This window comes from Myotis yumanensis, unplaced genomic scaffold (assembly GCF_028538775.1).
Source record: "Myotis yumanensis isolate MYYU_CA2020_CCGP unplaced genomic scaffold, mMyoYum1.0.hap1 SCAF_13, whole genome shotgun sequence".
Taxonomy (NCBI): Eukaryota; Metazoa; Chordata; class Mammalia; order Chiroptera; family Vespertilionidae; genus Myotis; species Myotis yumanensis.
Genome location: NW_027223764.1, coordinates 3,160,067 through 3,186,258, shown reverse-complemented (window position 1 = coordinate 3,186,258; position 26,192 = coordinate 3,160,067). Strand labels below are relative to the sequence as shown.

Below are 26,192 nucleotides of genomic sequence, written 5' to 3'. Positions count from 1 at the left end.
ATTCTCTATAGGTTTGGATGTTTCTGACATCTACATCCTTTCCTAAGAGGTGATGAAGGACATAGCAGGGATGGGGGGGGGGGGGGTGGCTCCCTCCTTCCTCACACCAAGCCCTGCCGCTGGCCCCTCTCTAGCGGGCCCCTCCCCTGCTCACAAGGACACTGAGGCCAGCCTCCAGGCTTCTGTCTCAGGCCACATCAGACCTGCGGGGGAGGCCTGTCCTGCTCCCCCACCTCAGGTCTGTGAGTCACAAACTTTTCACACCCCCTGCCAGCCAGCGGCTTCTTGACTTTCCTTGGCGTTAGGACTGACTTCTAAAGTTCTACTGACTGGAGAACAAGAATTCATAAATTTGTTAAATAAATTGACAACGGAAACTCTAAGACATTAACTGCTAAACAAGGAAATGGCACAAAAAGGTGACTGTCAGAAAGACGAGATGTTTAAACGGAGAGAAAAGGGCTCCACCTCACTAGTAATTTTTAAATTCAAGTTGAAACACTAGCCCAGCTCTGGCGTATCACAGCAGCAGGAACGTGCACACGTGAATGCACATGATGGCGATTAGCTGAATAATTACAAACACGTCGTTTGTCCGTTTAAAGCCATGGTGCACTCATTTCATGTTAACATAAACAGTTTTTTCTAAGTAGGGAAACGAAGAGCATCGCTTTATTTATTTATTTTTTTTTGCAATTCTCTGTAGTGCCTGATTTAGTAAAAGGCAGCTGGGTTCTCACTTCTGCTTCTGCACTCGGGAAACCCCAGCCTACACCCCGAGAACGCGCGAACGGGCCCAGAACTCAGGTTGGTGCGATTGCAGAGGTGGTTTCCAGCATATGGGGTCCCCAGGCCACCGGTGAGAACCCTGATGGATGGCCGAGCTCCAAGGGGTGCGGGCGAGGGGAGGGAGGCGACAGGAGGGGCTGGCAGGTTTGGGACCCGTTCTCTTAACCACACGCGGACCCACGGAAGTCCCCCACCCCCGCCAGGCAACCGGCTCCACGGAGAAACCCTGTGGTTAGTTGGCACTCACCCGCTGTTGCCACCCACAAGGTTTTGAACTGGAGAATTTTTTCTAGGAGGAAACCATCGTAACCTGCAAGGACAGCAGTAGTGGTGGTTAGGCAAACGGTGGCTTCCAAAGCCCAATACTCTGCTGCCTAAAAAAATAAAATAAAACAAAAGGGAAGGATGTGTTCATTACAAATGCAGCCTCCGGGTTTATTAAGAGAGAACACAAATGTAGAACCACGTGACCTTCCGTGTGTTTTTGGAAGAAAATAACACATGTATAACCGGGAAACTGCTGATAATAATTGGTTAGCTTTGGGGACATACAAACACTTAAAAAATGTTTAACCTTCCAGCAATGGACAGCATATTGCGTACATGTGTTCACTGTACAACTGCATTTGGTCCTTAAAGACGGGGCTGCAAGCGGGGCTCCCGCGCGTTCCTCGCGGCCCCGGGTGGGGGGGGGGGGGTGAGGGGGGGGGTGAGGGGGGGGGGCGCCCAGAGCCGCTTCTCCCGCGGAGCCCGCCGGGCCAGCCCCTCACTCCTCCCTCCCCTCCGTCCCCCCGCCCCTCCAGCAGAGCCCGCCCGCCCGCCTCTCTAGCCCCGCCCCGGGCCCTCGCCCCTCCCCATTGGTTGGACGCCGCCCGGCCGCGTCCAATCGCAGCGCTTTGCGCCAAATTTGAATCGCTGTTTTGGTTTGAATCGGGGGACGGGGCGGGAGGCTTTCCGCGCCTGCGCCGCCGACGCCGCGCAGCTCGTGGACGCGGCTGGGCGGGCACCGGGCACCGGGCACCGGGGAGGGCGCCGGCGGGGGGAGCGGGTGGCAGCAGAGGTGGGCGCGCGCCCGGGGCTGAGGCCCCGACCTGTAGCGCGGGGCGGGCGGTGGGCGGTGGGTGCGAGTGGACGCGGGGCGGGCTCCTCACCGCGCGGACTTGGATTGCGCCCCGACGAGCAGTGGACGCACGGGTAGCGGTGCAGCGATTCGTCGGTGAGTCTGGGCGCCGCGGGGCGGGGGCTGGCGCCGGAGCCGCGGACTCCCCTCGGGGCAGTGCGAGAGGCGGGGCTGGAGCCGCGGTGACCCCCCGGGGCTGTGCCAGGGGCGGGGGCCCAGCCGCGGTGACCCCCCGGGGCTGTGCCAGGGGCGGGGGCCCAGCCGCGGTGACCCCCCGGGGCTGTGCCAGGGGCGCAGGCCCAGCGCGGTGACCCCCCGGGGCTGTGCCAGGGTCGCAGGCCCAGCGCGGTGACCCCTCGGGGCTGTGCGGGGACCGCCCCGGAGCGCGGCCGCAGGGTTCTTGGAGGGAACTCCCGGGGGACGGGACCTTGGCGGGCGGCGTCCTGGCCGCGGGTCTTTGGGGGCGATGCTTACAGGAGGGCGCCCGGGGGGCAGCCCAGGGCCTGGCGGGGCTCCCCAGCTGTCAGATGGGGTGGGGGCCAGGGCGACCGGGCACCGGTCCATTGCGCAGGGAACCCCAGTCGCAGACTTACAAGCGGCTGCTTGGCTCTTTGCTCTGAGAGTAGCGCGCCCTCCCCGCAACCCGCGTTTTCTGTTTCTGTTGTTTGATCCAGTGCGTGGTCCTGCGGGGAAGAGCTGCTCCTTAAGTTTGCTGCCACCTGACCTTCCCATTAGGATCGGTCGCCCATTCTCCTTAGAAAATGGGCCCGACAGGTCGCCTCGTGACCATCAAGAGGACCGGGCTGGACGGCCCCCACTTTCCCCTGAGCCTGAGCACCTGCTTGTTCGGGAGGTGAGCCCTGCGCACGCGTGAGAGACCTGAAGGCCCCAATCCCAAGTGAACAGGCCGGGCCTCGGCCCCTCCGCTGTCACCCTGGCTGGGGACTTCCCTGTACTGTCAACTCCGAGGAGCGGTTCATTACCAAACAGAATTTCAAGACAATGTTTGTATGTTAACTGGTGCTTCAGGCAAACATACGTGTTGAAATTGATTTGATGCACATGTTTAAATGGAGGAAAGTGTAGATGGTTGCAGTACCCTGACTCACTTCTGTAGAAGACGCCGTGTTCATCTGAAAACCCTGGGGACTCCGAGCAAAGGAAGGAAGGAGGCTCCTGTCGGGCTAGTGTTGTGAGAGCTTCCCTTGTTGCCTTCCTGTGGGCGGTGCATGCATCCGTGAGCAGAGGTCGAGGTGCTGCCACCCGCCCGGCCTGTACGGACAGTCCCCGCCAGGAAGCATTATGTGGCCTGAGAGGTCAGCAGCATGAGGTTAAGAAGCACTTGGCTGCAGTGATCCCAGCTGGCAGTCTCCTGCCAAACCACCTCTCAGTGCTAATGAGACAGTCTCTCTTCCTGGAACACTCTCTCACCTAAAGATCAAATCATCTCCTTTCACTTAAAGTAGCTGTTCACTTTTCATAGCTTTTCTAAAGAAAAAAAAATGTTTAAAAACATGTTGGTGTTGGATGGCAGTAACTGTGGTTATTATACAGCAACGATGAACGTTTTTATGCACGATTTTGTCATTTAGAAACCCATTAGTAAGTGTTTGGTCGTGGGACATGGGTGAGAAGAGAGATCTTAGACTCCAGCGGTTCAGGTTGAGAACAGAGATGAGAGTCTAGAGTTGTTCAAACTTATAAAACTCCGGGATGGTAACGGGACCCACAAAGGACCTCACCAAGGGCCTCTCATGGGTTTCTGCGGGTTTGGGAAGTCTCCCTCTCTGTGCTTCCTGCTGGCGCTAGCTTTTTGTGAAAAGACAAGTCAAATCTAGAGAATGTGGGTTGTTTTTTTTGGTTGTTGCTTTCAGATTAGTATTTTTAGTGATAGACTTGTGCGTCTGTCAGTAAATGGACTATAGTTTTTTGTTTTTGTTTTTTTTAAAATATATTTTATTGACTTTTTACAGAGAGGAAGGGAGAGAGATAGAGAGTTAGAAACATCGATGAGAGAGAAACATCGACCAGCTGCCTCCTGCACATCTCCTACTGGGGATGTGCCCGCAACCCAGGTACATGCCCTTGACCGGAATCGAACCTGGGACCCCTCAGTCCACAGGCCGACGCTCTATCCACTGAGCCAAACCGGCCTCGGGTATAGTTTTAAAACAACAGTAACAAGCTCACAAGTAGTAGCATTTACTGTGTGCCAGGCAAATGATGACGTGCGTAACTCATTTTATCCTCTGAAGAACACCATGATATAGGTGCTAATGTAATCCTGTTTTTGTCTATAAAGAAACAGGCAGAGAGGTGCTGGCATAAAATACAGCACTTTTGCTGATGATTAAACCTTGAGCTATACATAACAAGTTGAACATAAACGTTTTTGTTGAAAAAAAAAAAAGCAGAGGATTAAAAGTAATTTTCATTCTCCAAACTGATGTAAAATATTCCTTTAGTTGGGTCTTATAAGCATAGATATCTTAGTAAAAGGCAAATCAAGTTTATATTGTAACTAGAGGCCCGATGCACAAAATTTGTGCAAAGGCCTTGATTCCCACCCCACCCCGCCCACCCACCCACCTCTGCCTGGGGGGGGAGGGGGAGGCAGAGCAGGGCGGGGCTCTGCTACCCCACTGGCTTTCTCTGGAAGGAAGAACATCCTGTCTAATTAGCATATTACCCTTTTATTATAGATGTTTTCTAGTGTAATTATCTTTAAGCACTCTAAGTTTTAAAGATTTAAAATAGTTGCTTATAGAATACTTGTAAAAATTATTGGCAAAATCTAGAGAGCATCGATGTTTACCCAGTTTATTAGTTCTTTATGTCATTACACTTATAGATCAAACATAGAGTCAAATGCTGTTTTATTTTGAAACACTGATGTAATTTTTTTAAATGCAACAACCTAAAAAGGTCTTCATTCTTTTCAATCAAGGGGCATTGAGTGTGACATTCGTATCCAGCTTCCTGTCGTGTCCAAACAGCACTGCAAAATTGAAGTCAGTGACCAGAAGGTTAGCGGGGCTTGGGGGTCTATTTTAAAAAGTCTTCGCTTCACTTGTTACCTATGCAAAGTCTTCGCTTCACTTGTTACCTATGCAAAGTCTCCTCTTTACTTGTTACCTATGAATTACACATTTCCCCCTTTTTCTACTTTCAGGCAGTCTTGTTTAATTTCAGTGCCACAAACCCAACACAGGTGAATGGATCTGCTATCGACGGGCCCGTGCAACTCAAGCACGGGGATGTGATCACCGTCATTGACCGCTCCTTCAGGTCAGTGGCAATAGGGGGCCTCCTGGCGCTCCAGGAGCCAGCCTTGCAGGCCTTCTGCGGTTCTCCCTGAGGGTGGGTGAATGTCCAAGTGTTTGAGATGGACTTTCTCCACGCTGATTCCTGATCTGAAATCACAGGGACATGTGCGGCCGGCGTAATCCAGTTCAAGGATTTGAGAACCCATCATGCTGCCCGGGAGGGGTGACCTGGTCCTACGGGAGTTTCACTGTATTGGAAGTGTTGAGACACTGCAAACGTTTTTTAGTTTATTATTTTAAACTAAAACATACTCATAGAGGAAGGTACAAAACAAGACAGGAGTGAACAGCCCTGTGGTCATCACCTGTTATGAGCTGAATGCCCTCCCCCTCCCCCAAATGTATGTGTCGAAGTCCTCACCCTAGGACCTCAGATCGTGAGGCAGGGCTTTTAAAGAGGTGATTAAGGTAAAATGCAGCCGTTAGAACAGGCCCCGATCCGATCTGACTGGTGTCCTTAAAGCAGAGGAGATGAGGACACAGAGAGAACCAGGGGAGCAGGTGCTCAGGGGGACAACCGTGTGTACAGGTGGCAAAGGAAACCATAGCAAAGCGAGAAGCCAGCCCCCGAGGAAACCAACCCTGCCGACACCTTCGCCTTGGACTTCTAGCCTCCAGAACAGTGAGACAAGAAATTGTTGAAGCCACCCAGTGTGTGGTGTTTTGTTACAGAAGCCCGAGCAAACTAATCCACCACCTACAGCATACTCAGAAGATGTCTGAAGCTTCTCTCACACAACTTCTAATCTCTGCTTATGTCTCTGACCTCGCTTTCTGATCGCACGAAAGTCTGGGGTTTTACTGCGTAAGCCTGCATCCCTAACCACCTTGCTTTTGTCTGTCTGTTAAACTCCATCAATTTGTAATAATGACGGACATATTTGTAACTGATTTCTTCCCTCATGGTGGTGGCATTCAGTGCATGGACATCCTCACTGCATGAGTATTTCTTTGAAATAATATATACAGTTACCTACACAATCTATTCACTCTGGATGGACATGTAACTTCATGTTTGAAATGTGTGGGGGTTTGCTTTGTGATTCCATAGGGTTAACTTTTTACTGCTCTGTGTTTGAAAAGAAGGTGTGTTCTTCAGCTGTTGGGTGCAGTGTTCTGTCTATGGTCTGTGCCCATTAGGTTCAAATTCTAGAATCACAGTCGTTCCCTCCCCCCCGATTCTTAGCTACTGCAACGGGCGAGTGGAAATCACACATCGAGGGCATTTTGTTTTTCGGCTCTTGTCAGTTTCCTTTCTGTGCTTGGTGGCTCTGCTCTCCGTGTGTTTAAGTTTAGAATGACCCAGTGGGTGAGGCTCTATCATGTGTCATCTTGACGTGTTCTGTGCCTTCAGTAGTGCTTTGGATTAGGATTGCACACTACTTTTTTTTAATCACATACTTTGAACTTTTCACAATCCTTAAGGTTGAGGTTGTCTCTTGGAACCAGCTGTTAGGGGCACGTTTGTTATCATCAGTCTCGTTGTGGTTTTGCTTGGTCTCTGAGAACAATGTTTGTTTTTTCTGAGTTGGCGTAGCCTCTCCAGCCCTCTTCTGGTTGCTGTCTGCAGGTATACCTTTCCCACCCTTTTACTGGCATCCTGTTTGTGTCTTTGAATCTAAGTTGTGTCTCTTGAAGAGACGTGTAGTTGGGTCATTTTTCACCCATTTTGCTGAGCGGAGCTCTGCCTTCACTGTACTGTCTATTGTGCCTCCTGGCATCTGGTCATTTCTTTTACTGTGCTTGTTGTGAATTTGCTTCATTTTTAAAGGGTATGTTTATTGGCTAGAGAGCTCTAGGTAGGAAGTATTTGATGTGAAACCGAGGCCAGAACTATTTCCCCAAGAGGAGCTGCTGTTCACGTTCACGTTACTTGGATGATTGACTACCTCCAACAGTGAGCTGGAAACGGGTCTTAGGAAGAGGACTGGGCCCAGAGCTCTGCTCCCTGAGAAACCATCCCAGAATCCTCGCTGCTCCCGATGGCACTCAGGTGGCATCTAAGTTTGAATCAGGCCCTTTCCCAGGTACTCAGGTTCTGTCTGCCTTTTAAGCGGCTGTTCTGTGATGCGGAGCCCGAGGTTTTGTGAGGACAACGATGCGTCTTGCTGGCTATCTCTCATCTTCATGCAACGTGCCCGCCTCTGTTCAGATACAGGTGGAATAAGTGGGGGCTGGCGGGATCAGAGTACTTTCAAGGTAGCGCATAGCTCTAGTCTCTGCAGGAAGTGACGTCACAGAGGTTCAGGCATCGGCCGCCGCTGGCTTCCTGGTTAGCCTTCCAAGCCATCAGTTGATTTCCTTGAACATAAACTAGCGGACACCGATTCTGTTCCCACTGCAGTAGGTCCGCACATAGCAGGTACTCAGGGAGCGTGAATCATACAGGCTGGTCAGTGTTCAGAAATTAATCCGGGTGCCCAACCTCGGACTCTGGTGTTCCGAAAGAAAGTCGAGGCAATCAACTCCAAATTTATTTCCAGGAATAGGGTAACATCTTAAAGTTTGCTCCTTATTCCTTGGATATTAATCAGATACTCAGGTTACAGGTCAGTAATCTGAATATGTGTCTGTCATTCTATGCACTTCAGGTATGAGAATGACAGTCATCAGAACGGAAGCAAGTCAACTGAATTTCCAGGACAAAGACGTGAACAGGTGACCGGGTTCGGGTGGTATCAAACTTTGGGCTCCGATTCTTTTGCATGAAGATAGGAAATCATTTATGTGCACCCTGATGAACAGTTTCTCACAAGGGAGGGTGACGTACCAGTTAGAATAGGAGAGTGTAACCAAGGTATTAAAACAAGGTGAACTTAGATTACTTTTTTTCAATCCTCATCTAAGGATGTTTTCATTGATTTTTTTTTTTTTTTTAATGAGAGGTAGGGGAAGAGAGAGAAACATCAATAAGAGAAACATCAATCGATTGCCTACCATACGACCCCCAACTAGGAAATGACCAGGGATCAAACCCACAACCTAGGTATGTGTCCTGACCGGGAATCGAACCTGCGACCTTTTGGTTTATGGGACGATGCTCCAACCAAGTGAGCTACCCGGGCCGGGCAAATTTTACTTCATTTTTATGTAGTCATAAGTGTCTTGATCAAGTTCAGGTTGGAAATTAGAAACTGGCCCTTCCCATGGGAAGTTTGAGAATCAACATGTTAGATATTAAGAAATTGGAAATTGATTAAAGAAAGAAGTTAAATTATTTGCCTTTGGATATATTTTTGTGATATCTCCTCCCCCTTAATTATTCAGATGATATATTTTTCTCCTTCTTGGAAACAATACTGGACTTTATATCTTAAATACATGTTATTCTGTGGTTGCTCCTTGGTCTCTAGAACATTCTCTGGCAGCGCTGTTAGGGGTCCAGGTGGGTGTGCTGGGGCTGGTCCTGTGCCCCGAGTGGGTAGTGTCTGCCTTAACTTCTGGGCTCAGACACACCCTAGGTGTCTGCCAGCCAAGAGCACACACTCGGAGTGGAGCCCACAGTTCCTGTGACGGTTTCTGGTGAAACCAGGTATAAAGTCAGTAATTCTGTGCCTTCAGTAGGTTCACGGGTACTGAGTGTTGGTGACATTTAAGTTTAACTTCCTTCAGATGATAAAGGAAAAGAAGTCTGAGGAAGTTATAACAACTCACACGCACTCCATCGCTATATTTTTAAAATCAGCTAAGAAATACTTGTATCTGAGCAGTAGCACCTGCGAGTCTCGGGCTCATTTCTCAGTTTCCCAAAGTCATATAAGAACAGTTAGGCAAAGATGCTCATCAATAGGATATTTTCATGAACTTGGCTGTCGGTTTTGGAAAAGGCACTAAATGGCTGTTCATTCTTGACCAATTCACAGGCATCTCCGAGTCGGGTCTCAAGGTCTAGCTTCCCTTCCAACCCCGGTAAGTAGTTTTTCATTCGTTCCAGATCTGCAAGGCCAGTTATCTTAGCATAATGACAAGGAGGGGACACCAGTGTCACACATGTCCGACGTCCAGGCTCAGGCAGACCCCGAGTTAACTTTCTTCTCCAGTCACGTGGGGGCTTATTGGAGAATCCACACGTAAATAAATTGTCTTGCTCAGCTGTCTGCTGAATTCTGAGTGGAATAATAGCATTTTATCTCAGATTAGTTACAGGAGACTAATGGGATTTACTTATTTGGATCAGATCGTAATATTAGTATCGGAATACTGTTCTTACCCACATGGGACACTCAGTAACGTGTAGGCTAAGTGAAGAGCTAGGTGATAAGGTGGTTTGAAACAGTTGTAAGATTTGAATACTGCCCACGTTAACCATTGAGAACATCTGGAACTTGTTTCTTATTTCATATCTCGCTGTCAAGATGGGAAAGTTCAAGATCCCAGTGCTGCCCGCTCACAAGTCACTGAAGAGGGTGGTTCAGGAGGGCCCCCGGAGCGCAGGGAGCGTGTCGGGGCGACCCGCACCCCCTCGCGCGGCTCAGAAGGTCCCACTACCAAAAGCACAGCAGATGTTGGTTCCTCGGAGCCCCCTGGAGATAACCACGGAAATGCAGCCGGGCCCCCTGCTGGGGGATTCGGAGCAGGTTCCTGTGTGACCGCTGGGAGCTGGAATGGGGGACAGGGTCTGGAGAAGGACGGAGAGAATGAGTCTCCCTTCCGGAAGCTCTACGAGTCTATGAAGGAAGAGTTAGATGTGAAATCGGAGACTGTTCTACAGAATCGGAGGAAATCGGGAGCACGGGGTCATCGTGCATCAGAAGCCGAGAGCGCCGGCGGTTCACAGAGCGCGACTCAGCCACGGGTCTCGCCCAAGTCCAGGCGGAGATCTGGTCGGAGCAGCCAGACGGAGGCAGAGAGAGCGGGTGAGGGGCCGGGTCAGACTCTCGAGGCCACCGCGAGTCCCAGCATCCCCCACCCAGAGATGAGCAAAGCCAAGACCCCAGTCCAATGTCCACAGCCTAGTTCCTCCCGGAGACGCCGGAGCGGAGCCCCGAGTGTCACCCCTGGGGGTGAACCTGTGAGTCTGCAGCAAAGCGAAGACCTCAGGGCAGGCAGTGCCGCGTCTGCTCCCAGGAGGCTCTCAGCCAGACAGCCAACACCCGCCAAAGGAGAAAGCGCTGGCCACCTTGGAAACACAGCAGAAAAGGTCTTTTCCAGAAAAAGGAGAAGGAGCCTGTCTCCCAGTGTCGGCATCCTCACCACAGGAACAGACATTCCAAAGCAGACCCTGCTCTCCCCGCTGCTGGTCCCCGCGGAGCGGAAGGTTCCGGGCCTCGGTGCAGTGGATGTCAGCAACGTTGGCGATTCCCTTAGTAAGTTTATTTCACTTTAAATTCATTTCCCCCCAAACGTTCACACGTACCTGTGACCTGTGTCTAGGTATGAATTTGTGACACCGCCTTTCTAAAATAACAGTTTGCTCTGTGGCAGAGGAGCCAGGGGACTAAGGGGACAGCCAGGCATCCGTGTCCCTTGTCCACGCCGAGAGCTTTGTCCTGATGACCTGGCTAAGGGGACAGGGAGTGACGGGAGGTGCGGGTGTTAGAGAAGGACCGACATAGCAGGGGCTGAAAGCTGCTCCGAACATGCTTGGTTCTATTCCAGCCACAACCTAGAAAGGAGAATGAGCAGCATCGCTTTGCCAGGCAGCTCCATTCTGAGGGACAAGCATCTGTGTCCTATGGGCTTGATCCGAGTCAGCGGCAATCCCTTGGGAAGCTGTTATTATAGGGTGGCCCTCGGGTATTTGTTCCCACAAGCTGCTGTGCCGGGCGCTGTTTGGGGAGCTTTCCCGACATCCACACTTTGACCCTCTGTGCCTGCAGCAGGAGCGCCCAGCAGGAGAGTCCGCAGGCCAGGTGATGGAGATAACGGGCAGTTCTCTGTTCTGCAAGTGAGGAAACTGACAGCCTAATGCCCCCAGTGAGTGGCGGAGGCAGGGCCTCTGTGGCCCCCGTGGCTCCTGGGCAGCCTGCCCTTTGCAGGGTCTCCAGGCGTCTGACGCGGCCCTGAACACGTAGGTTGTGCTTCTGCAGGGTGCGTAGTGCAGAGCCGTGCCGGTCTGTAAAACGAGACCTCCAGGCTCACGGTGTTGATTGCTGTTTTATAAAGATATGTGGGGGAGGGGGGGTCCCGTGAATTGCCTGTGAGAGTCACCTGCAGAACTTTCCGGGCTTGTTCTACTCACCGTGCAGGTCCAGGTGAGGCCCCAGGATGTGTCTTTTGGGAAAGTTTTCTCGGGTCACTGCTAAAGCATCCATCTCCATCAGCCCCGGCTCCGCGGTGAGCGCCCCTGTGTCAGGCCGGTCCCCTTAGGAAGCTGTGTCCAGGCAGGAGTTTTCAGGATTTTAAAGAACATCTCTGTACTGTTGAGTTGGGCCAGGCATTTTGATGGTTTGGCCTCCATCTGTCGTTTGCTCTTGAAGCACCTTAGCTTCCCTGGCATCACCAGAGAATGAAGGTATTTCGGCATCAGGAGTCACTGGTTTGTCTTTAAGATCAGTTGGAAACAAGTCATAAGTACTGGGATGGTTTTTCATTCCCTTTCCTGTTTGCATTCATTCCTTTAGATAAGACTGAAGGGAAGCCCTTAAAAAGAAGGCGGGTCTCCTTTGGGGGTCATCTGAGACCTGAATTATTTGACGAAAACTTACCTCCTAATACACCTCTAAAAAGAGGAGAAACGCCGATGGCAAGACGCTCTCTTGTCACCCACACGCCACCCGTCCTGAAGAAAATCATCAAGGTACGTTCCCTGGCTGGCGTTCGCCCTCCTGTCTGATGGCTCACGTCGGTACCTTCTCTCTCCTAGCTGCTCCCACGAGTAGGATTACAATTAAACCTTCTCCTTTCTAACATAAAGTAACAATAAAAAGTCTAAACGAGCCTATTCACCCGGGTGTTGCAAACACTTGGTTTCTCCCCGCGGCTGGGAGGGGGCCACGCACAGGTGAGTGTTTGCAGTCTCCAGGGCCGGAGGGCCACTCTGGGTCACAGTGACAACTCCAATGAGAAGAGTCCGGGGACATCAGGACACATGAGCACAGGGCGGCTGCTTTGTCTCCAGGAGTGTAAGGCGAAAGGGAACGCTTGGGTGGCAGCACACTGCGATTCTCACAATCAGCTGCTTAGAGCTGCAATCAGCTCACCTCCCTCAGGGAGGCTGGGCTTTCATTGCTGTTCATACGCAGAGGCACACAAGGGGTGTGTGGCCTCTTCCCGTTTTACACTGGCTCCCGGAGAGCAGCCTCCTTTCCCGCAGGGAGACCTCAGGTGGCCGCACACCCACAGGTGCCTTCACTGGGTTCAGGGCACAGCCCCGGCCTCTCCTCGGGAGGTTCCCTCCCTCTTTCCTCCTGAAATACCCCAGGGAAGGCTTGTCTGCTGCTTTTTTTCTCTTTCTTTTTTCCTTAAATGGTGGGGGACAGACTCTCACCCCCACCTTGCTCTTGACAGTGGGTGAAATGTTTTGGTGCTTCAAGATTTAAACAGCGAAAATTCTTGGGGTGTGTCTAGTCCAATCCAGTTTTATTAAAATTTTTTGAGAATTGGGGAGGAGTATGAAGACTTTCCTATGACCACCCGACGTGCTTGTTTCTGGTTTGTGGGGGTTCTTGTGCTTTGAAACAGTGTCAGTTCTTACTCGGGGCTTCCACAGTCCTCACAGCGGTTACAGAGGTGCCGCGTTTGTAGGAAGCTAACTTGGGAGCGTTTCCATCTCGCCAGGAACAGCCTCCGCCATCAGAAAAGGGAGGATCTTCAGAAATCCGTTTGGAAGTGACCACGCAAAACATGCTGACGAGCTCCCCGGTGCACAGTCCTCCGAAAACGTCTCCACTTGCAAATGATGGTCGCCGGCGGTCCCTCAAATCACCTGCCTCGAGTGGCAGCAAATCTCCACATCAAACAGATGCTCCTCAGAGGGGAGGGAGGCGGAGCAGCAGCGGGCCTGCCAGGAGGGCCTCCGTGGACCGCAGCCAACATGGAATCCTGCAGACGATCCACTCCCGGCGGAGGAGCGGAGCCTCGGAAGCCAATTTGATGGGTTAGTGTTGTGGGAACGCGTATGTTTCGGGGTGAATTTTCTCACCGCTGCCAGTGCTGGGAAGTTTCACCTCCTTTTCCTTTCGACAGTGGTGAGATCGTGGGCAGACGTCGTGAAACTTTGTGCCAAACAAACGCAAACTAGAGTCGTGAGACACGGTCCTCCAAGACCGCCGAGCAAAAGGCAGAGAAGAATGAACACCCCGAAGGTCTGTGTCCACGGTGCATGGCCGCTTCCCGTCATGCTCTCCGGAGTTACCTTCCGAGCGGCTGTGCTTTGACGTTTCGTGCTCTCTTGCCTTTCTTCCAGAAGCCTCTGGGCAGTGTTCACAACGAGTTCAGTACAGGCCACGCCGCCTCTCCCTGCACCATCGTGATAGGGAAAGCTCACATCGAAAAGGTCACCGTGCCAGCTCGGCCCTACAGAATGCTGAACAACTTCGTGATCAACAAAAAAATCGACTTCAATGAAGACCTTTCAGGTAAAATCATAGGCATGTCTCTCTTTTTTTTAAAATATATTTTATTGATTTTTTACAGAGAGGAAGGGAGAGGGAGAGTTAGAAACATCGATGCGAGAGAAACATCTATCAGTTGCCTCCTGCACACCTCCTACTGGGTATGTGCCCGCAACCAAGGCACATGCCCTTGACCGGAATTGAACCTGGGACCTTTCAGTCCGCAGGCCGATGCTCTATTCACTGAGCCAAACCGGTTAGGGCTAGGCATGTCTCTTTTAACCACAGCCCTTAGCTCTGGGAGGATGTGGATGGGTGTCTGTCTGCAGAGAGCAGGACAGGAGACCAAACGATCCAGTCAACTTCTTGGGGTCAGGATGGTCCAGGACGAGAAAGCTGCATCTGGGAACAGGGACAGGCCCCCGGCACCTTGGGGATCACGTGTCCTGTGTGAGGCAGGCATGCCAGGCAGATGCACACCTTTACCTCAGCACAGGTGTAAATAAAGCTGGAAGCTGCTCTGGGAAAGGAGACCCTCTTGCTCCTATAATTGCCCCTTCCCTGCACTTATACGAAGCTATTTCCCAGAGTTGGAGCAACTGGTGTGAGCAATGTTTTGCTTCAAGAGTTCCTTTTTTTTCATGTCGTTTAACTGTTTCACGAATCAAAGGACTGTGACGAAGTTTCCTTTAAGCGTGAATAATGTTGAGCCAATGTTGCCATTCTCATTAGAAGAATCCTTATGATGGTAGCAGATTTGAACCATGGCCAGACCCAGGGTTAGGGTTTCATGCCACCAAGTTGGACCAGTGGTTCCCACTTTGGATATTTGTGGAGGGAAATGAGACTTTAGCCTGTTAGGTGGGCTCTTTTATTTATTTCAGGGCAGGTTGTAACATAGGAGAGTTGTCCTCTGAAAAGATGGGGATGCTATTACCTGACAGTACTAAAATGGGCAGCCCTATGTCATTTTTAAAGTTGGGGGACGTTTCACTTGTACATCATTAGTATTCAGAGCTGCATAACCTCGACATTTTGAAGGCAGCTCAAGGTCACTAGGTCTCTGGGTGCCTGGCAGGGCAGGCAGTGAGGGCGGCCGCCATCCTCTGGCCAGTGCTCAACTGGGCACAACGTCAGGAGACAGACAGCTTCCTTTGCTTGCTTTTCTTTCCAAGGGGAAAGGCAAAGAAGAGGGAGCACCTATGAGATTTTACCGTCCTATCACCCTCTTTTAACAAGATGAGTTTATTATTATTAATGTATCTCCTTCTCCCCTGAGACCCTCTCTCCCAGGAATTCTAGGGTGTGATTCCTCGGTGGTATGTGGGGATTGACATGTTGTTTGCATATATAAGAGTGATCTGTTCATTGTTTTTTCCACTATTTCCATATAACAGGGTTAACTGAAATGTTCAAGACCCCAGCAAAAGAGAAGCCACAAACAATGAACATAGGTCCCACCGCTTTTTCAAGTTCAGAGGACTTGCTTGGGAAAAAGTTTCAAGTACTTAATTCAGAAGAAAAAACTCTGCTCTGCACCCCAGGAAAGTTTGGTTGGTTTACTTTTTTTTCCTCTAACTCTTTTGATGTCTTCAATAGAACTGTAGATGGGGGTGTTGTTGTTTGTAACAGATACTGTATTATTTCTCTACAAGAGGTACTCATGATAAGATACCATTTCCAGCTTCTCTGTTCTATTGCTTTTAGGGGAAATCCCTATCCGTGGTTGAACCCGCACTGGCATTCAGTGACTTCAGTGGAAAGGAATATGCCTTTAATAATCAAACTACCTGTGAACATGTTTGCCTTCTTCATTATAAGAGGGCGATAAGCAGAAAAGTGTAAACTCTCTCACCATACTTATATGTAAATTACTCAAACTCACAATAATTGCACATTGTCCAAGTGTGGGTGTGAGACGGGAGGCATGCGTCTGTCTTGCTCTCGTTTTGTACCACGCTGTGTTTTAGAGTGAGCTCCTTGCTACACTGAACATGCTTCCACAGGTAAAAAGTAGATGTTTCCAGTGTGACGTGGACACTAAGTGGATGTTTCAGCCATATTATTGCATTGGTGGTTCAAAAAGGAAACAGCTCTTTCTCATGTTTGAAGAAAACAGGTCACTGAGATATGGCGGGGCAGCCTTTAGGAGACCCTGCTTTGGGAATTTTCTTCCTGATCTAATCCCTGTGGATTCTAACCACCACCTATGTATGAGCCCACTGCATACCACCAAATACCATTATTCTTAAACGTGCATGGTTCATATGTCAGACAGATTTATAACCACACAAGCAGATTCATATTGTTAGTAATTTAGAGAGGAGGGTGAATTATTGCCTCATACACAATATTTCCTGAGGGTAAAATACCAAATTGGTTACAACACAATGAAGAGACTATATTTATTGTGCTTTTTTTTCCTTATAGGAGAAAATGTGTTCCTCAGGGCTCAGAATGCACCAGAAGAGCCATGGGATAAACAGTCTTCAAGCCCAGCCTTAACACAACAGTATGTTACAGTAAATGGAAATATGAAAACCCCACGATCTGAGACAGAGCCTCCGAAGGCGGCATCCAGTACAAACAAATCCAGGAGGTCCGTGGACCTCAGAAATATACAGGTGACAAGTACAGAATGTGAAAAGGATGACAAAGAAGTCGACACTGTTCAGAACATCTTGGGAAGATGTCTGAGAAAATCATCAGTACAAGCACAACTACCAGAGGGAGAGATGAAGGAAAGGGAAAGATCCTTGGAAACATGTAAGAAAAATATTGAACCTAAAGAAAATTCTGAAAAACTGACCACTGTGAGGAGATCAAGAAGATCATCAGAGCTGAAATGTACACCAAGAGCAGGCCTGATCCCCATCCAGAGATTGCAAGAGACAGAATCCAAGGAAGACCTGGAGGGCATCCACAGTTTCCTCCAAAACCCAAGTCATGCTGAGGAACCAGTGCATACAGAAGCCAAAACCATACTGATGCACTGCAAATCTCCACCACCAGTCAGCACACCAACCAAGGTGAACACACATATCAAGACTCCTTCCCAGAGAGTGAACGTAGAAGATCTCTCAGACCTCAGGAAGCCCACACAAACCCCAGGAGACACAACCGATACACAAAAAGAACCAGCAGGTGGTGAAAAAAGCATGAAAGAATTTAAGGAAGCTCCAGAACAGAAACTGGATTCATCAGAAAATGTAACTAGAAGCAGGAGGAGGTCAAGAACACCCAAGAGGAAGGTTCAACCCATAGAAGACCTGGCGGGCTTCAAAGAGCTCTTCCAAACACCAAATCACATCGCAGAAACAGTGATTGATGACAAAACCACCAAAACACCCTGCAAATCTCCAAAACCAGAGCCAGTCAGCACACCAATCAGCACAAAGAGACGTTCCAGGACACCTCTGGGGAAAGTGGACGTGGAGGAAGAGCTCTCATCACTCAGGAAGCCAACACCAGGGGAAACCACACACTCACACAGAGAGCCAGAAGGTGATGATAAAAGCACTGAGTTATTTAAGGAAACTCCAAAGCAGGAACTGGACTCCGCAGAAAATGTAACTGGAAGCAGGAGGCGGTCAAAAACCCCCAAGAGGAAGGTTCAACCCATGGAAGACTTGGTTGGCTTCAAAGAGCTCTTCCAAACACCTATTCACATCACAGAAACAGTGATTGATGACAAAACCACCAAAACACCCTGCAAATCTCCAAAACCAGAACCAGTCAGCACACCAACCAGCACAAAGAGACGTTCCAGGACACCTCTGGGGAAAGTGGACGTGGAGGAAGAGCTCTCACTCAGGAAGCCAACACCGAGACCAGGGGAAACCACACAGTCGCACAGAGAGCCAGAAGGTGATGATAAAGGTATCAAAGCATTCAAAGAAACTCCAGAACAGAAACCGGACTCAGCAGAAAATATAATTGGGAGCAGAAGGTCAAGAACACCCAAGAGGAAGGTTCAACCCATAGAAGACTTGGTTGGCTTCAAAGAGCTCTTCCAAACACCAATTCACATTGCAGAAACAGTGACTGATGATAAAATAACTAAAACACCTTGCAAATCTCCAAAATCAAAACCAGTCATCACACCAACCAGCTCAAAGAGGTGTTTCAGGACACCTCTGGGGAAAGTGGACGTGCAGGAAGCACTCTCAGCACTCAGGAAGCCAACACCGAGACGAGGGGAAGCCACACAGTCGCACAAAGAGCCAGAAGGTGATGTTAAAAGTGCCAAGCTCTTTAAGGAAACTCCAAAGCAGGAACTGGACTCCGCAGAAAATGTAACTGGAAGCAGGAGGCGGTCAAAAACACCCAAGAGGAAGGTTCAACCCATGGAAGACTTGGTTGGCTTCAAAGAGCTCTTCCAAACACCAATTCACATCACAGAAACAGTGACTGATGACAAAATCGCTAAAACACCCTGCAAATCTCCAAAATCAGAGCCAGTCAGCACACCAACCAGCACAAAGAGACGTTCCAGGACACCTCTGGGGAAAGTGGACATGGAGGAAGAGCTCTCATCACTCAGGAAGCCGACACCGAGACCAGGGGAAACCACACAGTTGCACAGAGAGCCAGAAGGTGATGATAAAGGTATCACAGTATTTAAAGAAACTCCAAAGCAGAAACCCAACTCAGCAGAAAATGTAACTGGAAGCAGGAGGAGGTCAAGAACACCCAAGAGGAAGGTCCAACCCATAGAAGACCTGGCTGGCTTCAAAGAGCTCTTCCAAACACCAATTCACATCACAGAAACAGTGACTGATGACAAAACCAAAACACCCTGTAAATCTCCACAACCAGAACCAGTCATCACTTCCATCAGCATGACAAGACGACTCAGGACACCTCTGGGGAAAATGGATGTGGAGGAAGAGCTCTCAGCTCTCAGGAAGCCAACTTCAGGGGAACCCACACACTCGCACAGAGAGCCAGAAGGTGATGATAAAGGTATCACAGCATTTAAGGAAACTCCAGAACAGAAGCTGGATTCTGCAAAATATGCTACTGGAAGTAGGAGGAGGTCAAGAACACCCCGGAGGAAAGTCCAACCCTTAGAAGATCTGACTGGCTTCAAAGAGCTCTTCCAAACACCAGATCAGATCATAGGAACAGTGACTGATGATAAAATAACTAAAACACCCTGCAAATCTCCAAAACCAGAACCAGTTATCACACCAGCCAGCTCAAAGAGGTGTTTCAGGACACCTCTCGGGAAAATGGACGTGCAGGAAGCGCTCTCATCACTCAGGAAGCCAACACCGAGACGAGGGGAAGCCACACATTCGCACAAAGAGCCAGAAGGTGATGTTAAAAGTGCCAAGCTCTTTAAGGAAACTCCAAAGCAGGAACTGGACTCCGCAGAAAATGTAACTGGAAGCAGGAGGCGGTCAAAAACACCCAAGAGGAAGGTTCAACCCATAGAAGACCTGGTTGGCTTCAAAGAGCTCTTCCAAACACCAATTCACATCGCAGAAACAGTGACTGATGACAAAATCGCTAAAACACCCTGCAAATCTCCAAAATCAGAGCCAGTCAGCACACCAACCAGCACAAAGAGACGTTCCAGGACACCTCTGGGGAAAGTGGACGTGGAGGAAGAGCTCTCATCACTCAGGAAGCCGACACCGAGACCAGGGGAAACCACACACTCACACAGAGAGCCAGAAGGTGATGATAAAGGTATCACAGCATTTAAGGAAACTCCAAAACAGAAACCGGACTCAGCAGAAAATGTAACTGGAAGCAGGAGGAGGTCAAGAACACCCAAGAGGAGGGTCCAACCCATAGAAGACTTGGTTGGCTTCAAGGAGCTCTTCCAAACACCAGATCACACAGTAGAACCAATGACTGATGACAAAACCACTAAAATATCCTGCCAGTCTCCACAACTGGAACCAGTCATCACTTCCACCAGCATGACGAGACCACTTGGGACACCTCTGGGGAAAGTGGATGTGGAGGAGGAGCTCTCAGCTCTCAGGAAACCAACACCAGGGGAGACCACACACTCGCACAGAGATCCAGAAGGTGATGATAATGGTATCACAGTATTTAAGGAAACTCCAAAACAGAAACCGGACTCAGCAGAACATGTAACTGGAAGCAGGAGGAGGTCAAGAACACCCAAGAGGAGGGTCCAACCCATAGAAGACCTGACTGGCTTCAAAGAGCTCTTCCAAACACCAGATCACATCATGGAATCATTGACTGATGACAAAACCACCAAAATACCTTGCAAATCCCAAAACCCAGAACCAGTCATCATGCTAACAGGTAGAAACAGACGTGTCAAAGCACCTCAAGGCAAAGTGGTTGTAGGAGATGAGGTCTCAGCACTCAGAAGGCCCACGCGAGCACCGGGGAAAACCACAAGGTCCCACAGAGCACCAGAGGTTGCTGATAAAGATACCAAAGTGTTTATGGAAATTCCAGAAGAGAAATCGGACCCTGCAGAAAATGTAACTGGAAGCAAGAGGAGGCCGAGAACACGTAAGGAAAAGGCCCAGCCCCTAGAAGACCTGGCTGGCCTCAAAGACGAACCAGAGACTGTTGCCAAAACCACTGAAATGCCCTCCAAATCGCCACAGCCAGAAGCAGTCATGCCAGCACGCAGGAAGAGGCAGGTCAAGGTGCCTCCTGGGAAGGTGGACATGGAGGAAGAGCTCTCGGCTCCCAGGAAGCCCACAAGGACGTCAGCGAAAACCACGAGGTCCCACAGAGCACCAGAGGTTGCTGATAAAGATATCAAATTGTTGAAGGAAATTCCAGAAGAGAAATCGGACCCTGCAGAAAATGTAACTGGAAGCAAGAGGAGGCTGAGAACACGTAAGGAAAAGGCCCAACCCCTAGAAGACCTGGCCGGCCTGAAAGAGCCCTTCCAAATACCAAGTCACACAGAAGAACCAGAGACTGTGGTCAAAACCACTGAAATGCCCTCCAGGTCTCCACAGCCGGAAGCAGTCTTGCCAGCGCGCAGGAAGAGGCAGGTCAAGGCCCCTCCCGGGAAGGTGGACGTGGAGGAAGAGCTCTCGGCTCCCAGGAAGCCCACACGAACGTCAGCGAAAACCACGAGGTCCCGCAGAGCACCAGAGGTTCCTGATAAAGATATCAAATTGTTGAGGGAAATTCCAGAAGAGAAATCAGACCCTGCAGAAAATGTAACTGGAAGCAAGAGGAGGCCAAGGACATGTAAGGAAAAGGCCCAGCCCCTAGAAGACCTGGATGGCCTCAAAGACGAACCAGAGACTGTTGTCAAGACCACTGAAATGCCCTCCAAACCTCCACAGCCGGAAGCAGTCATGCCAGCACGCAGGAAGAGGCAGGTCAAGGCTCCTCCCAGGAAGGTGGACGTAGAGGAAGAGCTCTCAGCTCCCAGGACATCAGGGAAAACCACGCGGTCCCACAGAGAACCAGTAGACATCAAGGTATTCAAGGAATCTCCAAGGCAGAAATTGGGTGCTGCAGAAAACACCGAGAGCAGCAAACGCCAGCTAAGATCACGGAAGGGGAAGGCCCAGCCCCCAGAAGGCCCAGCCCGCTGCCAACAATCCTTACAAAGTTCATTTCAGGATGAGGAATTGGGCATAGGAGCTGAGAGCGTTAGAACTCCAACGCAAGCACCAAGCCAAAGCAAACCTTCAAAGCCCAGAAGAGTCCTCTGGGCCCTGGACATAAAGCCCATGGAAGACCAGGTGGGCAGCAGAGACCCTGTAAAATCCCAAAGGGGGAGCAGCGTTTCCCTGCCTCCCAAGAGGAAGCGTGAAGATGGAAGTCCCACCAGAATGAGGAGGCTGCGCACTAGCACACGAGCACAGGACCCTGCAGAGGAGAAGCCGCCAGCGAAGAGACAGCGGGCAGCTCCCCAAGAGAGGCGTGAGCCACCTGAACCCCTGGGCGTGAAGAAGAGGCGGGGAGCTTTGGCAGAAAGCACGGAAGACGTGCCCAGCGAGGACATGAAAACGAAGAATAGGGGCCGAGGAGCAACGGTGGCGACCTCCCCGGGCAAGGTGAGGATGGCTGCTGCATAGTGACTGGTTGGTGCTCTGGGGGGACGTTCTCCGTTTCCGCATAACTGGTAGATCGGAAGGAACCTGAGTTTATGTGGGTGCTCCTTCCGGAAGGGTCTGCCATGAGTGCTGAGTACCTGCGGGCCCAGCGGAGAATCCTTTGGGCACCTCTAGAGAGACTAGGCTAATTTGGGAGAAATGCAGTTAAAGTTATCACTGCAGATTTTGACAAGATTTTTCTCAGGGACTGAATGAGTTGTGTTCATCCTCAAAGACGTAGAGAGAAGGGAACAGCTCGGCCTGTTCAGACCCCACAGCCAGGGGTGCGGTACCTAACCAGTTAGAACCCTGTCCGGGCGGGATGTCCTCAGCAGAATGTAACTGTCAACTGTCAAGGTTTTCAGTCGAGCGGCCACTCCTTAGGGAGAGAAGATTGGGGACTTCCGCCTGCAGGTTTCCCGGTTCTGCCTTAGCCGTCCTTGAAGCCGGGGGAGTTCATTTACTGCCCGTGTTAGGGGCGTGTTCCTGTGGTGCCCTGTGATGCCTGTAACCAGACCTCACATATATGACACTGTGACTGAGGTTTATACCAAATTCCTTATTATGGTTTATCAGTAGAGGCGGTGATTTCTCCAAAGGAAAAAGCAGTTATGTTAGGTTACTGGCGTTTTAGAAGATTAACCCATGTAAAACGTTCAGAGGAGCTTCCCTCTGAGTTCAGTCTGGGTTTTTCCTCCATGTTGGGTGTTCAGATCTGCATCACTTACTCTTGGCATTTTGTGGCTGTCTTTTCCGTTTTTTAGGAAATGTCGCTGCGTTCCAGACTCCCAAATAAAGCCAGCAGCGCTGAGCGGACACCTGAGGGTCTCCTAACAGCAGACAAGGTGAAAACAAAGAGGAGTGGGAAGAAGCCCGTGACTGCCTCCCCGGAGGCCGGGAGTCAACCCCCAGAAGATGGAGCCAGGAGCTCTGCATCGGGGGACACGGTCCGGGAGAGGAGGACGCGCCTGAGACCCGGGAGACGGGGGGAGGCTCCCTCGCCCGGCGCGGCCGGGGAGAAAGCCGGGGAGACAAGCGTGGAAACCCACGGGAAGACTCAGGAAGAGAGAGGAGCCCAACGCGCGGACTCCACACGCGTGAGGCCGACGAAGGGGTCAGTCCCTCCCACCGGGGACACTTCGGAGAGTCAGCCCAAACCGAGAGTGACGCGGAGCGCCAAGAGGCCCGCGGAAAAGTCACAGCAGGCAAGTCGTTTACTGCTTCACTTTTTAAACGTTTTTTACTTTATTTTTTTAATAGTTTTTGTTTTTTTTTAATCCTCACTCGAGGATGTTTTTTCCATTGATTTTCAAAGAGAGTGGAAAGGGTCAGGGGAGAGAGAGAGAGAGAAACATTGATGTGAGAGAGACAACATCGATTGGTTACCTCCAGCACGTGCCCCAGCCAGGAGGATAGAACCTGCAACCCAGGTACGTGCCCTTACCATGACTCGAACCCACAACCCTTCTGTGAGCAGCCTGATGCTCTAAGCATGAGCCATGCCGGCCAGGGCACTGTTTCGCTTTTTAACAAGCACAGAATGCTCCTGTTGCAAAAGCAAACAAACATGCTGCATGCGCGAACAGGCTCCCGGTTCTACCGCACAGAAGCGCGGGTGTAAAGCGTGAGTTTTGTCGCTGTGTCTGTGGTCCATGCTGTCTGTTCTGGGAATTCCCGTGTCAACAGCAAATTCACATTATGACGTCGTGGGTCAGCAGCAGGGACCTTATCCAGCTAGTGCTTCCCGCTGCTCACTGCACCACTGGTACTGACATCACAGGTCTCCAGGCTCCCGAGTTCAGGGACTCACCAAGGCCCAGAGGTGGCCTGTTGGGTCCCCAAGGGGTCCCTTTGGAAAGCTAGAATGACTCCACGTCGGGTGTGTCCCAAGGCACCTCTACTTGTAGGAGTCCCGGGTCAGTAGGAAGGGCTGTGTCCTGTCACCCTCCCGAGTCAGGCGCCATCTAAGTTAATAGATGGTGAGTGCCCGGGCCTTCAGACTCACAGCCCGAGAGCTGCCTGCGCGGGATTAAGCCCACAAAGCAGGATGGCACCCACTCAGCATTCCTCTGGGGAGCCCTCCATTTTGCTGGGTTCAAAGAACAGGCTGGAAGGTCCCCTTGCTGTGAGGGGGATGCACTTAGAGACCGGCGTCCGCGGGAACTTCCTGCTTGACCAGCGGCTGTCGGGTCCGGCACCCGCTGCATAGGCCCTAACGCGGGTCCACCCATGTCCAGGATGGCACCGAATGTCCCTGCCCCTTAGAGTCACGCGGGAACAGGCGCAGAGCAGCTGACGTCAGCAAAGACACGGAGACGGATCTGGTTCACGGTTGTTTAGGGGAAAATACAATATTTACCAATAACACAAGCGTAAGCCTTGTTTCCCGTACTCACTACTGTAAACCTGCATTTTGCCCCCAACCCTGGATTCTAAAACTCATCTCCGCCCTCCAAATCCCTTCTGGGAAGGGTCGCCCCAGGGAGGGTTGGGGCGTTCATAGGGCGGAGTTGGGTACAGAAGTCCTCGCTTTAAGTGACCGGAGCTGCATTTTCTTCCCAAACAGGAGAACGACGACGCGGGCGTCAAGAAAATAAGGACCCGAAGCCGCCGGGGCCGTGACGATGTTTAGCTCAGACATTGGGGGGAGGGGGGGTAGGAATGTAGTTTAGTGATAAGTTCTAGAACAACGTTTGCTGTGAATTTAAACATGGATTCTGTAAATAATGCTATCCGGGTGCTTAAGGGAAGAAAGCTTTTAAAAAATTTCTGATTCTCAATAGTCTATTCAAAAACCCCGCCTGGAGTTATGAAGGGGGACTCCTGGGTCCCCAGAAATAACAACTTAAGGCGGGTGGGGGGTGGGAGGGGAGTTTGAGCCAAGCTGTGCCCTTCAATTTTGCCAATGCAGCCCTGAAGTCGACCTCTCCCGGTCAGCCCCGCCCTGGGCTCTAGCACTTGCATTGTAAATGCTTCTGTGTTTGTCTGTGTCCCCGTCAGGACCCCAAAGGCAGGGCCCTCGGGAAGCGATAGGAAGGGGTAAGGGAAGACTCCTGGTGCTTATAGATGTGTCTTCACGGTGCGGAGGCCTGTGTCAGTGCCCTGGGGTTGGGTGCCTGCACAGGACAGGCTCGTCCGGGACGCCAGTCACTCAGGGAATAAACGCAACCCGGAGGTTGGCCTGTGACCCCATCTTCAGGGCGCAGGAGTCAGACAGACATCTCGGGGCCAACTGGTGGCGTGCCTTTTTCACGTGGTATTTGCCTAAACTAGGACTGCGCTCATCTGAGAAGGACCCATCCACCCTCCCATCGGCCAGGGGCTGACACCGTCTTAGCTCCTTGTGTCAGACTCCTGATAAAACGACGGAGCCGAGCAGACCTGAGGTTCTCACATCAGCAGAACAGGGTAACGTTTTCTGAGTTTCTGCTGGCCCTGGGCCCACCTGTGCTTTTTCTGGCTGCACCTGTCGGCCTAGGGTGCTCTGCATCCACTGGGGACAGGAAGCAACACGAGCCGTCCTAACGCAAGGCCATTTCTGACGGGAGCAGGCACCGGGGTCCTTCCCCACGGGCCCGCGCGCTCATTGTGAGGCCGTACCTCCCAATGGAGGGCATACCTCCCAGTGGAGGCTGTACTGTCCAGTTGCAGGTCAAGTCCAGACTTCCTCCTGTTTCAGGCCTAGACATGCATCTAACTGCTAGCATCTCTGTTTTTATGTTCCACTGTGTCCTGTCCCTGTGTGTTCCCGGGTCAGAAAATAGCACATCTTCCATCCATTCGCCTCCCCATTCACCCGCCTTGCCGGGCTGAGGAGAGGATGGAAGACGAGGTGGCTGTCCCCGAGTGTGCGTGTAAGGGCCGTGCCTGTCTGTGCCCTCCTGTCCTCTGTGTCTGGCATGGAGCCAGGTTCATATAAAAATAAACCTTTGTTAATCAACTGAGGCGTTTGTTTCCATCTGTTGTGCTTTTGGCGCTGCCTCGGTGCAGTGGTGGGCGGAGTTCAGGGTTGCCTAAGGCCCTAAGGGAGGGAAGGTTGGGGAAGGCAGGGGGAGAGGGGAGGGGAAGACAGGTTGAGCAGCTCACCTGTCAGGGCTGGTGACAGATGAGCTGGCCTGGGAAAAGGAGTGGCATCGTGCAACAGAAAGGACAGCCCTGGCTGGTGTGGCTCAGTGGACAGCGTGGGCCTGCGGACTGAAGGGTCCTGGGTTCAATTCCGGTCAAGGGCACATGCCCGGGTTGCAGGCTCAATCCCCAGTAGGGGGCGTGCAGGAAGCAGCTGATTAATGATTCACTGATGTTTCAATCTCTCCCTTTCCCTTCCTCCCTGAAATCAATAAAAATATATTTTAAATAAAGAAAAAGAAAAAAAAAGGACAGTATTGGGCCTCATTAGAAA

General features: G+C 51.0%; 1 protein-coding gene across 2 annotated transcripts; it reads left to right on the top strand.

The window, feature by feature from the left end:
- The first annotated feature begins 1,929 nt into the window (after positions 1–1,929).
- MKI67 (marker of proliferation Ki-67) lies at positions 1,930–25,724 on the top strand. Of its 2 annotated transcripts, none has more exons than XM_070432096.1 (15): positions 1,930–2,005; positions 2,584–2,762; positions 4,857–4,935; positions 5,082–5,197; positions 7,827–7,893; positions 9,099–9,144; positions 9,591–10,541; positions 11,799–11,974; positions 12,955–13,273; positions 13,363–13,481; positions 13,586–13,754; positions 15,128–15,283; positions 16,161–21,754; positions 22,558–22,998; positions 24,360–25,724. In XM_070432096.1, exons 2-15 carry the CDS (start codon positions 2,671–2,673, stop codon positions 24,423–24,425), a joined length of 8,391 nt encoding a protein of 2,796 aa, XP_070288197.1. In that variant the 5' UTR covers positions 1,930–2,005; positions 2,584–2,670; the 3' UTR covers positions 24,426–25,724. The 2 variants fall into 2 exon arrangements, with proteins under 2 accessions (XP_070288197.1, XP_070288196.1); XM_070432095.1 differs by having other exon boundaries at positions 13,583–13,754.
- The last annotated feature ends 468 nt before the right edge of the window (positions 25,725–26,192 follow it).